This window comes from Amblyomma mixtum, chromosome 6 (assembly GCF_055824585.1).
Source record: "Amblyomma mixtum isolate Tamu chromosome 6, ASM5582458v1, whole genome shotgun sequence".
Taxonomy (NCBI): domain Eukaryota; kingdom Metazoa; phylum Arthropoda; class Arachnida; order Ixodida; family Ixodidae; genus Amblyomma; species Amblyomma mixtum.
Genome location: NC_143017.1, coordinates 65,925,939 through 65,938,135, shown reverse-complemented (window position 1 = coordinate 65,938,135; position 12,197 = coordinate 65,925,939). Strand labels below are relative to the sequence as shown.

Genomic DNA, 12,197 nt, shown 5'->3' with positions numbered 1-12,197 from the left:
AGGCAGGAGGCCAATGCGGGCCGCGATATGATATGAGACGTCCTCTCTCAGGTAAGAAGGGCTTAATAAATTTTTGGGGTCGCGACCGCTACCTCTGGCCTCCCCTTGGCGCCGTCACTGTGCAAGACCGGTGCAAGTGTTTAAGTTTGCCAAGACCTAATGAAGCATCACGAACCTCAAGATTATAGATTTCACCGCTGCCGGTGAAGAAATGTTTTCTCGCAGGCACAAGCTTCAATACAAAACGGCACTCCATGCGGCTACTACAAGGCAATCCGCCATCGAATAAAAAGTTCGCGGTGCGCTCTCAGCGGAAAATGGATGTACAGGTGCCCACAGAAGTTTTCGGAACACGAAAATTACAACAAAACTTAATCTCTGAGCAGTTTCACCATCCATGCACAAACTGACGGATGAACTCTATAATACTCTTCTCCGCGAAAAGCATGATGCACTTCTTAACGCCAGGTTGTGCCTCTACGTAGCGAGAAAATTGAGGTTTTGTGTGATTTCGGCGTTCCGAAAACTTATGTGGGCACCTGGACACATTTTTCTGGAACATGAAATAAGTGATACCTCTGAATACTTTTGAATCTGTAGGGACGGTCAGCCCCAGAGGGACTGTCAGCCAAGTTTGCTAAACAAGGAAATGCGACGCATTACGAGATATAGGCACTGCCCATACCACTTTCATGACCGTACATTACACCCTCCCCATTGGGTAGACGGTCCTACCGCGCCCACCATTCACTCCACGTTTGACGAGTTGCACCTTCTATTGCTGTGGTTCGATTAAACATGTTATGCGCGAAGAGAAGTTTCCTTGCAGCAATTTCCATCATGCGCAATCTTAAAGGGACTATGCAATAAATTAATTGCGATTACGTAAAGCAAACGAGAGATAGGCATTCCATCACTCGTCACCCCAGCGAAAGAATTTTTGAGCTAGCATCAATAACAACGAAGTTATAGACGATTAAAAATCACGCTCCTCCTCTGCACCCTCAACTCGTACGCACGGAACATCAAGAAAAAATAAAGAAAACAGCTCTGGGACTGGGCCCCGCCCAAGAATACGTCATTCGCTGACGTTAGGTTTGCGACTTCCGGTTGTCGCACCCAGCACTCCAGCCATAGAGTTTCTTACTATTACCTAGAGGGAAAGCTGGCGACCCCTCTATGGGAGTTTGCATGTAGACCCCTCGAGACCACTGCAGCCACAATGGGCGCTCAAAGCATCATGGGGCGGTGAGCTACCGACTGCAGAACTACAACTTTTGGCCAAAAAATAATAGAAAGATAAAGCTGTTAGATAACTACGATTGTCCTAACATTCAATATCTTGCCTAATGATTGCAACGAACGAGCAGAAAAGCATTTAAGTGCAAAGTTTGCCAAGATAATAGATGACTAGCTTTCCTATTGGCTTTCCTATTTAAAAGTAAATATGTTTAAAAAAAAAACGTTGTTGCTTAGATACTTTAAGAGGTTTTTTAATGGAATTTCGGAAGAGTAAAACCTTTTATTGGCGTCGTGTGTCGTCGCGTTTTCACTACTATGGCTTTTGCGCACTGCGTTCGCGCGAAAGTCGTCTGCGCACACACGGACAGCGTTTTTGGAATGAAACATCTTAGTAGTGCCACTCCGTGTTCCTGAAAAACTACGACTGTCCCGCAACAAGTAGCTCACCGCCCTATGATGCTTTGAGCGTCCATGGTGGCTGAAGTGCAGCGCCGCCAGCTTTCCCTCTAGGTAATAGTAAGAAACTCTATGACTCCAGCAGCAGCGTCTCTCCGGTCTCTCTTCGCCTTCCTGAATCGCGGTGCACGTCGGATTTCTTTGCTTGTCACAGTGACAAAGGCACTGCGAGTGGTTCCCGAACTCCCGACAGAAAGAGGCGGCAGAGGTAAATTGATAACATACGCGCGAAGGCAATGCCCTGGTTCGCGCTTGCCCGAGGGGGTCGCGCGGCGGCTCGAGCAGACGATTTTCACGGCTACCGGAAGCGTGCCCGTGACGTCGTGGCTGCCGTGGCTCCAGCAAATGACAACGTGTGGTGGCCTGCCGACGTCACGGGACTATTAACGTCTATTTTCTAGATTTTAGTTTCAAAGTCGGTCCCTACGAAGACACCAATCGACCCGCGAATTTAAAAAAACGCGGTTTTTAAAAATTCGTAATAAATCCGGCTCAGTTCTGAAGGCTCATACTTGGTATGAATGTTTCTAGCATCATTCGTAACTATTGCAAACATTTACAAGTGACTTTTAATTCATTGCATAGTCCCTTTAATCAATATGCCTCCCGTTTGGAAGAGGCCTTTAAATAAAGCGGCATGGACGCTTTTAATCGTGACTGGAGAAAATTGTAGGAACTGAACGGTATTTTGCCGAAAAACAGGATGCTGTGGCTATCACTGTACGCTGGCAATAGCTGATGTAGAGCTGTTCGCGTTTTTGTCGCATCAAAAATAAGTAGGAAGCATTAATTTCGGAATCACCATGAAAACAAATTCGGTTTTTATTACTGTGATGCTGCAGGCAGTCGAAATCACGCACAGGCTGTCGCGGCTGGTTCGAAATGATAAGTTCGCATCTGCTCTAAAGCCTACCTGAGGAAAAAGACTCGAAAATAAGCATTATGAGGACATTTATCTTGGCAATTTGTGTTGAACTGCCAGCTTTGGTAACTAAGAAAGTTGCATCATTTGAACAAATGATATCAGACTGCCCTTTTTCCTGCGTTCTGGCACTTACTTAAAAGGGTTCACGCAAATATCAGAGCCAGAGCGTTAACAAGATCGAAGCAGTACCCTTCTGGCTGCATCGCGAATATACGATGGTGTTCGCTCGTTAATAAATGTCGTCCAGTCATAGGACTCTGTGACAAAATTCTGCGGATTTTTGAAAAAAGAAACAAAAACAGCGCCGCGCGGACTCATCTCGCCAGCGCTGGTCGTAAAACGGGGGAGTAGGAAACCCCGGAGAGCTACTAGCCTTGTGTGTGTGGCTGCCCCCTTCACCACCGCTGGCCGGAGGGAATGAGTCAGCCATGACGTCGGTTTTCTAGAATGTCCGAGATGCTTCTATGCCCCCACCTCTCTTCCGTCGCGCGTCGGCGGCGGCGCCACGCCAGAACATTCCTGAAGCTCCTCGAAGCGACTACCGGCTTTTGACCAATGATGACGCGCGGCCGGCGCGAGAAGGAAAAGTAGACGGCACGGCCGATACTGTGTGTATGTGCGCGCCAGCCTTGGCGCGAAGAAGAAACTGACGCGGACCAAGCCTATGTAAGAAGGGCGCTGGCCGCTGTCAGTTTAGCCCGAGTCGCCGTTTAAGCTTCATCGAAGCGCGCCCGCTCGTCTCCCGGGACAACACCACTCGCCCAGCCGCCGTTCAACGAGGCAGCACGTGTCGTTCTGCTGGATGGTATCTTCGTGGACCTCTGGTGGTCGGACTGTCGCAGTGCTCGGTGAATAAATTGTGTTTTGTTTGTTTGCCTCTTTCTTGTGTTAGTGCCCTTTAGGTGCAATATTTCCTTTGTATTGTATTCTCTCTCGAGTACAACTTTGCCCGCGTTGCATTGTCTTGTTAATCACTTTGTATGTACTCGTACGAGTGATTGTGTAATCCTCTGTATCGTCTCATCGCTGTATAAACTTTGTTTTGTTTGCGAACCTTTGGCTCCGACCCATTCTCTGGCTTGCGACCGGCGAAAGCTGGGCACCAAACGACCAAAAACCTCTTTTCACTTGGTAGCTGGTCTCCGCTGAGCTTGCCACGCTGAATCGGGGGCATCTCCTTTGAGTCCGAGACCGCGACCCCCACACGCTCTAAGGGTGTCTGGGAACTTCACGCTAAAGTGCGCGAAGTTGGGTGACAGACTCCAGGCATTTCTTTTTCGATTAAGAATATGAGCTCTAACTTACCTCGACGTTCCTCGAGTTTAGCCTCCTGCGCTGTAGCATGCTTCACTTCCATCACTTCTTGGTAATAAACGTGCTGCCAAAGAGGCTGAGCTCACCGCCTCTTAGTTTGTGCAATATGCTCGCAGGGTGAATGCCCCGTTTCTGTTTCGCTTCGGACCTGGCGAGTGAACGGTGTTTCTTCAGACTGTCCCTTAAAGTGCCGCATCGGCGGCCATTTACATTAAAGGAATCGTTGATCATTCGGAAACTTCTGTTCCTTAACTGCAGCGTGTACCTGCAATTGTGTCGAGGTGTCTTCATCCATCCGCTTCTACCGTCAGAGTGATCAATGACATCACAGGCCATCGGTTCTCATTAGGCGACGATGTCTCTGGGGCAACGTTTGCAATTTAGACACGTTGCTCCGTAATTAGTGCTGAAGAGAACAGGCATGCCACTTGTAGTCACGCTTATAAATTGCATTCCATCTTGTATCATGACAGCTGACACGACTTAACGAACATTCTCACGGAACGGTCGCCATTCCGTGCATCTTCCATTTGTATACGAGTAGGAAGTGGGTTTATTGATTGTCAGTGCAGCCGGGAATGGGCCCGTAATTGTCCAAACTGTAGCTGCAGCAGAGCAGGTTCAGCGCATTGAGGCACAAAGTGCGAGATCACCGTGCTAAAAGAAATTAGCGTAGTTCATGTCATCAGCAGCATTTACGTGCTGCCACTGCACTGAAAAGCAGTTGAAGAACTCGGGAATGCATGCCATACACGTGATGCATAAGCTATTTGTGTCGAAATTCTCTCCAGGAGGTGCATTAGACAAACGTACGTGATCAAGCAAAGAGCCCTGATGGTAAAAGTGATCAGGTCTCAGTGATTACCATCTCTGTGCCAATGCCTTTTTTCCTTTGTGGAGACGATAGGCGGAGATGAGGTGGAGGCGTGGGCCAAGCTGACAAGGGTGCGTTGCAGGGTCAAGTCCCGGGAGGCTAGCCAGAATAAGCGATGGACTGGAAGGCTGTGTCACACTGTGTAAGGCAGTGTTCTATATCTGCGTAAGTGTGTGAACAGTTCAAACACTGAGGTGCGGAAGTGTACCAGTGGAAATAAAGTTTGGCTTGTGTATGAAGCCGATTCAATTGTAATCGGTGGAGGATACGAGCTTCACGGATCGATGAGGTGGGGTGTGGCGGTGGTAAATCAGCTAATTTTTGGTGTGTAATATTCGTGGACAGTGAGTTTGCAAGCCCTGACTGATTGCATCATCGGTGGCCTCGTCCATGGCGATGAGGAGCTTGCAAGAGTGCATAACAAAGATGATACTGATGATAAGAGTAGTCGCGTCTCAGTGATTAACATCCGTGTTCCGATACTTCTTTTCAGTTGTGGAGAGAAGAGGGGGAGATGAGAACTCGCTATAGTACTTACGACAGAAGCCACCTGTCTTTGGCAGCAATGAAAGCATGGGGAAGGGATACTGCTGAACAACTGATATTTACTGAGATCGGTGGTTGTTGAAAAGACTGTTTTCGTATCCTTTTGTTTCTTGGTCAGCGTCTGCGTATGTTAAGCCTTTATACGGCATTGGCCAAGAGAACTCTAAGCGAAGAGTTCATCGTGCGCAACTCAGGGGTAAACGACGCTACATGCCATAGATTCTGCGAGTGGTATGTGGTAATTAGTGTCCACTACTGGGAATTTCTGGCTGTCTTAAGCTTGCGTCGTTTCCTGGCTCGCATTTTAAATTACATTTCCTGTCTTCTTAAATGTGTGAGTGAACAACAGTAGCCGCCACCACCAAACGATGACCGGCACCTTTTCTTATTTCCACTTTATGCTCAAACTCGAGCGTCAGCCACTTCTCCTGGGAGGCACCACAGCCAGACAGGCTCAAAGGGTGCCCTTCAGTTGTTCACACAGAGAACAGTACACTCTGGCCACTTCAAAATAGAAGATCGTTTTATTTGAAGCTTGGAACGGGAGAAGTACATTGTTGCAAGCCTAACGAAATGAAGGAGAACACAATGCGGTGAAAAAGGCGGGCATTGTAGGACAGGGTATAACATACTAGATTTCCTCCTCGTATGCTTTTAGCGGTACTGTACAGTTCTCAAAACTTACGCGCCACATCAACGCTGCTTACAACCAGTATACACTGCAGCAAGGTGCAGCGGTAACAACGAGCTCATATGTCTCTTCTTTTTTCGAAGATCTGTCCAGGAACAATATGTCTGTCGGCTTGATGAAATAAGCACTGCGAGCACATAAGATGCAAGCAAACATCACGACAAAGCTCCTTTGGGCGCTAAAGGTTCAGGAAAAAATTGTGGCCGCCCCCCGTGCGTTGTGTCGACAAAGAAGTGGTCGAATGGCTGCCTGATTGAAGCTCTCGTATTTTGCTCTATGTTCTTTCTTCCCAAGGGCCTACCTAGTGGACGTTATTAAAAATATTTTTGTTCCGTTAGTGTACACACACAGTAACAGTGATACGCGGCGCAAAATGATCACACATCAGCGAATGTTCACGGTCGTAAAGACAAGCGTATTTTTTACTTCATCGCATAATAATAGCAGAGAGACAAGTAATGAACTGACCACCAGTAAAGTTGTCTAAAGTTTCCAGTAACACTAGCCACTCCGATTTAACTCTGCAAATAGTGAAAGGAGCCTGAAATGGCGCCCTCTCCCCCTTCCGCCTCTCCACGTTTTTTTTTTTGCTTTTTGTGTTGGCCCTTTATAGAGTACGCCCGGTGGGATATTATGTCAAGGTTTCAAATGTGGCGCGCCAAATATGTGGGAAATATTTTGCACCTTTAGCTATTAGTAGTGCTAATTGGGTGGCATACAAAAACATCTGTCAGCGGTCGAGTAAGCACACTTTATAGCGTACGCCGAACCAAAACAGTAAAGCCACCTTCTGACCACGCATTCAATTTGCATTTTTTTTTCGAAACTCTGAAGCTGGAGGAATTCGGATCAAACCTGCCACTCCGTTGCCCAACGACGGCGTTTTTGAACATATTGGTCTGGTTGCTCACCGATAGATGGCGTTACTGCAAGGCGCGAAAGAGGGCATGTAGCAACGGGTGCAGCCCACGGTTGTAATCGTTACACTCATACAAAATACGCAAGTCGACGGATGTCTGAGGAACAGTTTTCAGCTCTATATCTAGACGGGCTAGTCGGTGATATTCACCAGGTGTTCCTTGATCCCTAATTAATATTCCCTAAAGACTTTTTTCTAAGTAAAATTTTTAAGCTGACATCAGCGACTATCACACTGCCTTAACACAGTATCCATAGGTATTTTCGGTACGATAGCAGGACCTTGATGTATAAATTTTTGCATTCACAGAGATATCTCTTATGTATTTCAACGCTTCTTATGTACTGTTCGCCTGATTTATAAGTACCTCTGGATAGAAATAAAAAGGTCAAAGAGAAATGCTTCGGCATCTATGCTATTTTTGTCTTAACATTTATTTCGAAGTTAATTGACTGCAGAGTGGGCTAATACCTCCAACTCTGAAACAAAGGCTTTCGTACATACATTCCATACCGTGTCTGTGACCGGCCAACCAATTCGAATGGAAAATATTCCCTGCGAACTCTTCGACTGTTGCTAGAAGACCGGTGTCAGCGTGTCGCTGTGATGAAGGGAATATTTGTCATGGCTGAGATGCTTTTGACGCGCCCTTTGGCGTGCTTAGCTGAGCCAAAACAACCAGCACGTAACACCAGACCCTGACTCTGTCGTTTCCAGCGCGCGTGATTAAGCGGACGCCGCCATCCGTGCGGTGTCGATAAGACGCGCAGGCGCGAGACCATGGCATGTTCGATCGCGACCTGTAAGTCGCCGACGCCAAGAACAATACGCTTATCGTGGTTCGCCGCGTTCTAAGGAACAATAGGCGCGGATAAAGCGTATTCTTCCTTGTGACGACGTGAAGAAAGTAAGCGCTCGTCAGATCGCAGTCTTTTAACGACGAAACGCAGGAAAGGCGAAAAGGGCCTCGGAGACGGACTTCGAGTCAAGGAGGAAAGAATACTAGGTAGAGCTCCCCGGTTGGTAGCTGTCGTCGCCGAAGGCGACCGGCCGTTATAGCTTTCTCTCTATATTTCCCGGTTTTCTGAGTATCTCGCTGCACGAGACATGCGCGAAATGCAGGAGGAGAGGACGACAATCAGGCGCGTAAAGCTGTAATTTTTTTTATAATTCCTGGGATCCCACAGACGTGCATTTCTTTTTTTTTTCGTTTCAGCCCGACGGGCAGACATGACGCACAGGATCACTTCATGTTCTGTAGGCGCTGCTGCCATCTTGAGGAGCGTACGGGAATCAGCACGAGTTTAATTAGGAAGGGAACTTCATTTTAGCGGCGTAGAATCCTTTTTTTTCACTGGACAGTTCGATATATCAACTCGTCAAAGTTACACGAAGCTTATATGAACAGCGCTATATAGCTGCTACCGTTCGATTGTCAACTTTTTCAACGTATCGCCGTACGACATCAGAGAGCCATCAAGAAGCCGCTGTGCGATCGATAGGCGCCCTCTTTACATTCGCCAAAAATATTCTTTCAGTTGCACCATTCGTCAAAACTTTCCCCTACTCTTGGCACAAGAAAATTTGACCCCAAGAAGTGTGTTTAGGCGTAGGATTTATTGCTAAGAACGAATTTGTAAGCAGCGTCACAATGATAAATGCCACGAACGAAATAAGTTGTTTGTACACTGTTCATGGCGTCGTCGGACAAATCTGCATGCAGGATTCGAAAATATCGCGCTAGATCCGCCTTGCCGGCACGTCGACGCGCTAAGAACGTGGTAAGCGTCACAGGCAACGATAGCGTTTTTGAACACCACAAGTCCCCCGTCCCCTCCGTATGCTGACAGCGCATACTTACTCGGGGGGTGTAACAACAGCATATGCCGTTAGCCCGTGAACTGGAAGGAAGCACCAATACCAGTTTAGGGGCGGTATACTAAACTGTTCTCTCAGCTGCACGCGCACATTTCACCCACCGTTGCAAGCGCCGTCAATGTAAATGTGTGCACAAATAAGACAACCTGGTTGCTTCCATCGCTTCATGTAAGTATAGGTGGCCAACAAAACTACAAAACTGCTCGAGGGGAAGCGGACCAGCGCAGTGCGCTGGGCGGAAGCAGCAACCAGATACTTCTTGTGTCTAGTGTTTATGTCGTTAACATTATTTTGTTTGCCTCCACCGGTAACAGCCAATCACGATGCGTGCTACATGCTATGCTTCCAACTAAATGCGTGCAGTGCGGTTGAACTGCATAGCACTTACACCTTGAAGTACTCGCTCTAATCCACTTAGATATGGAGAAAAGTACCGCGAATGTTATTTCATTCACACGGAGACCACATATACACATAGCGCCAGCAAGAAGCATTGCCATGTGAGACATAAACGGAGTGATTCCGCGAGTGAAAGTTCAATCAGGGCCACATAACTGTTGCTGAGCTTGCGTTGCGGCGCGCAGATGTCTTGTGTTTTTTTTTCTTTGTGGCTCGCTGTGATAAAACCGGGTAAAAAAAAAATATCTCGGGAGGTTTGGCCAAGAAGAAGCGAGTTCAGAGCCGTATAGAACTACTTGTTTTCCGGTGGTGCACTTTTTCAAATTTATTTCGGTACATCGAAAACCGTTAGAATCAATGCACATACCAGCCCACTTTGGCTTCACAGGATGCGCATATGGACATACGAGAAAAACAAGTCTACTTCAAATTCAAAATGGTACACCTATTTCCTAAAAGAGGGACGCAAAAACCAGCGCTAACGCTGGCCTGAGCATTATGCGCATGTTTGTGTTATGGCTCTTCATGCTTGCTTAGCTTCGCCATAAGGCGTTGACTTACCGGCATGACGGCCATTTGCGCGACATTGCTTAATCGGAGGAATGCAACACTTATTCTACAAAGCAATAAATAGCAGGCTACCTTTCTGCCTATAAAGGCAAGCCTTGATTGAAGTGTTTCGCACTACGACAAGCTTTAACAAGGAAGCAGCAGAATGGTGAGTGAAGTGTGAGACCATTATAAATTAAATGATAAAATCAATGAGAAACCTCTGCACAGTGTACATTCAAGCAAGACACGCCATTGCCTGGTCCATACAGAGACCTTGGATCAGTGCGTCGAGTAGACTGAGAGCCGTGCTGAATGCACGGGGTCGGTCAACGTCCGAACAACGTCCCAGCAACGTTGCACGCGAGTCTCACTGCGCGTTCTCTGATACATAACCACGGCTCGGGATCTCTGGTGTCGTCGGCGGTTCTCTCGCAGGAGGAAGAGGGCTGTGGCGTGCTCTGTCCGGCGGTCCAGGCGAAGTGCTTGATTGCGAGAGCGACAGACGGGACGTTCGGAGATTCGAGGAGGAGGAGGAGGAGGCGGAGAAGGGGGAGGTCTCCTAGAAGAACGCTTCGACTGGAGGCTCGCCAGAGGCCGACCTCCGACCTCGTGAGGCCACGAACTTTGACCTCGAACTCTTGTGGCCGTTACCTGCGAGAGAGAGCACCCAACAACAGGCAATGAGCGGAAAACAGTCCAAGAAGCGCCGGTTTTGGAACAAGCTGTGTCGCTTTCCATCGCTGTTAAAGTGAACGGTTATATAGGAAGAGCACGAATTCAGGAGCACTTTTACCTTTCTTTTATTAGAACCGAGGTGGTGTAGTGCATTTAACCGGAGTCTTTGCGCTACGATCGATATTCACTATGATTTCACATCTCATGTATTTTGCGTTTCACCTTGTGTCTACGACATGAACCCGAGTCTCAGAAGCCCTTTTTCTGCTCAACCAAGTTGAAAAGCCTGGTTTTCACCCTTTATTCGTCCGCATTCTCTCATTCTGTGGTATTAATCTTTTGTAATGATTGATTGTATTGAATGTATCGAGAGGCCCATTCACTGCTGGAAATGGCAGCCAGAGTGTATTCATAAGAAAGGACGAATCAAGCAAAATTTGTTATTACTAGATTTTGTAGTTGTCTTCTGATGTTCTCGAGCCTTAATAAAACGTTTAAGGGGAAGTTACAAGAGAACTTCCATTTAGTTATCTGGAGAAGATACTTCATACATCTTTTTCTTGCGTGCAGATACCACGTTACACAAAAACAGATTTAAAGATTAGTCCTATAATTTACAATATTAATGTATATTTTTTTGGATGATTGTTGATAAATAACGACTGAAATTGCGAAAAAAGGTAAAACCTAGAGACTGGCGCCGAGCTCATTTGCTTATGACAGGTTCCAGCCAGCGCAGAGTTATTTGCTTCCCCAATGTTTGAACATTAGTCATCAAAGGAAGAAAAAAAAAACACGAAAATGTTACCTTTGGTACCAGCGATTAAACTGCAACTACAGAAATCGTTTAGACGAATCTTTTAGGACGTGAAAAACTTATTCTTCCCGTGCTTGCGGTTGAAAGCACACATTAGGAGCACCAGAAGAAAGAAAAAAGACCTTCTAACTGTCTGGGCCAGAACTTGTACCTGGCCACAAACCACTGTCCCTGGAAGCCCTCTCTGCGGATAATCACTCGAACTGCTATCTACAGACTAGGGCATCCAAGTCTGTCGCTGTCTAGTCATGCTTTCTGTCCTCCGTGACCTCCTCTCAATTAACTTGCCCGCAACTGTGTCTCCAGACGGACTGCTGTGAGGGCAAGGACCTAAAATTCCTATTCTCGTTGTAAGCACAAAGTGCGACGTTATGTTTGTATGGCAGGAACAATGGGACAGATTTCCCTTTAGCAAAAGCGTCGCTTACAGCTGACTGAGCGGGATAATCGATCGGCGGCGGGGCTTTTGTACGGAAGCTGCTCTGGGCCCCAAAGTCAACGTCGCGGTGGTTAGCGGGACAAAGATTGCTCGATGTCGTGTGCAAACCGCCAGGCACCCGGCAAATACGAGTGCTGCATTTTCGGGACAAAGGGGAATGAACACGCTGTCTGCGGAACAACGGGAGGACTTATAACAGCGTGTAGACAGGGTTAGGGAAGGGGACCTTTTTGCTGGAAACCGCGGAGATGTCAGCCTAACCAAAGAAGCAAAGCTCGAAGCAATACACGGGAGGATAGATTGTTCAATGAAGGTTACTTCCTCGGTGCGCGAAACAAGAAGTAAGCATATCTGCTGTTCGCTCTCACTACCTCTCACATGTCAGCTAAAATAATTGAGACGATGAAGAAAAACTCGAGATTTAAGGTGCGAAACAAGTTGAAGTTTGGTACGGACACTTCTCGTCCTAT

General features: G+C 47.2%; 1 protein-coding gene across 3 annotated transcripts in view; it reads right to left on the bottom strand.

The window, feature by feature from the left end:
- Positions 1-12,197, bottom strand: part of LOC149339263 (uncharacterized) — a 170,664-nt gene that overhangs the window by 10,586 nt on the left and 147,881 nt on the right. For 2 of the 3 annotated variants that reach the window (XM_089548022.1, XM_089548023.1), the window contains exon 4: positions 5,858-10,447. In XM_089548022.1, coding sequence (XP_089404148.1) covers positions 10,356-10,447 — 92 coding nt within the window. In that variant the 3' untranslated portion in view covers positions 5,858-10,355. Of the gene's footprint in view, positions 1-5,857; positions 10,448-12,197 lie in introns of those variants that run through there. The other variant, XR_016283500.1, reaches the window with a different exon arrangement.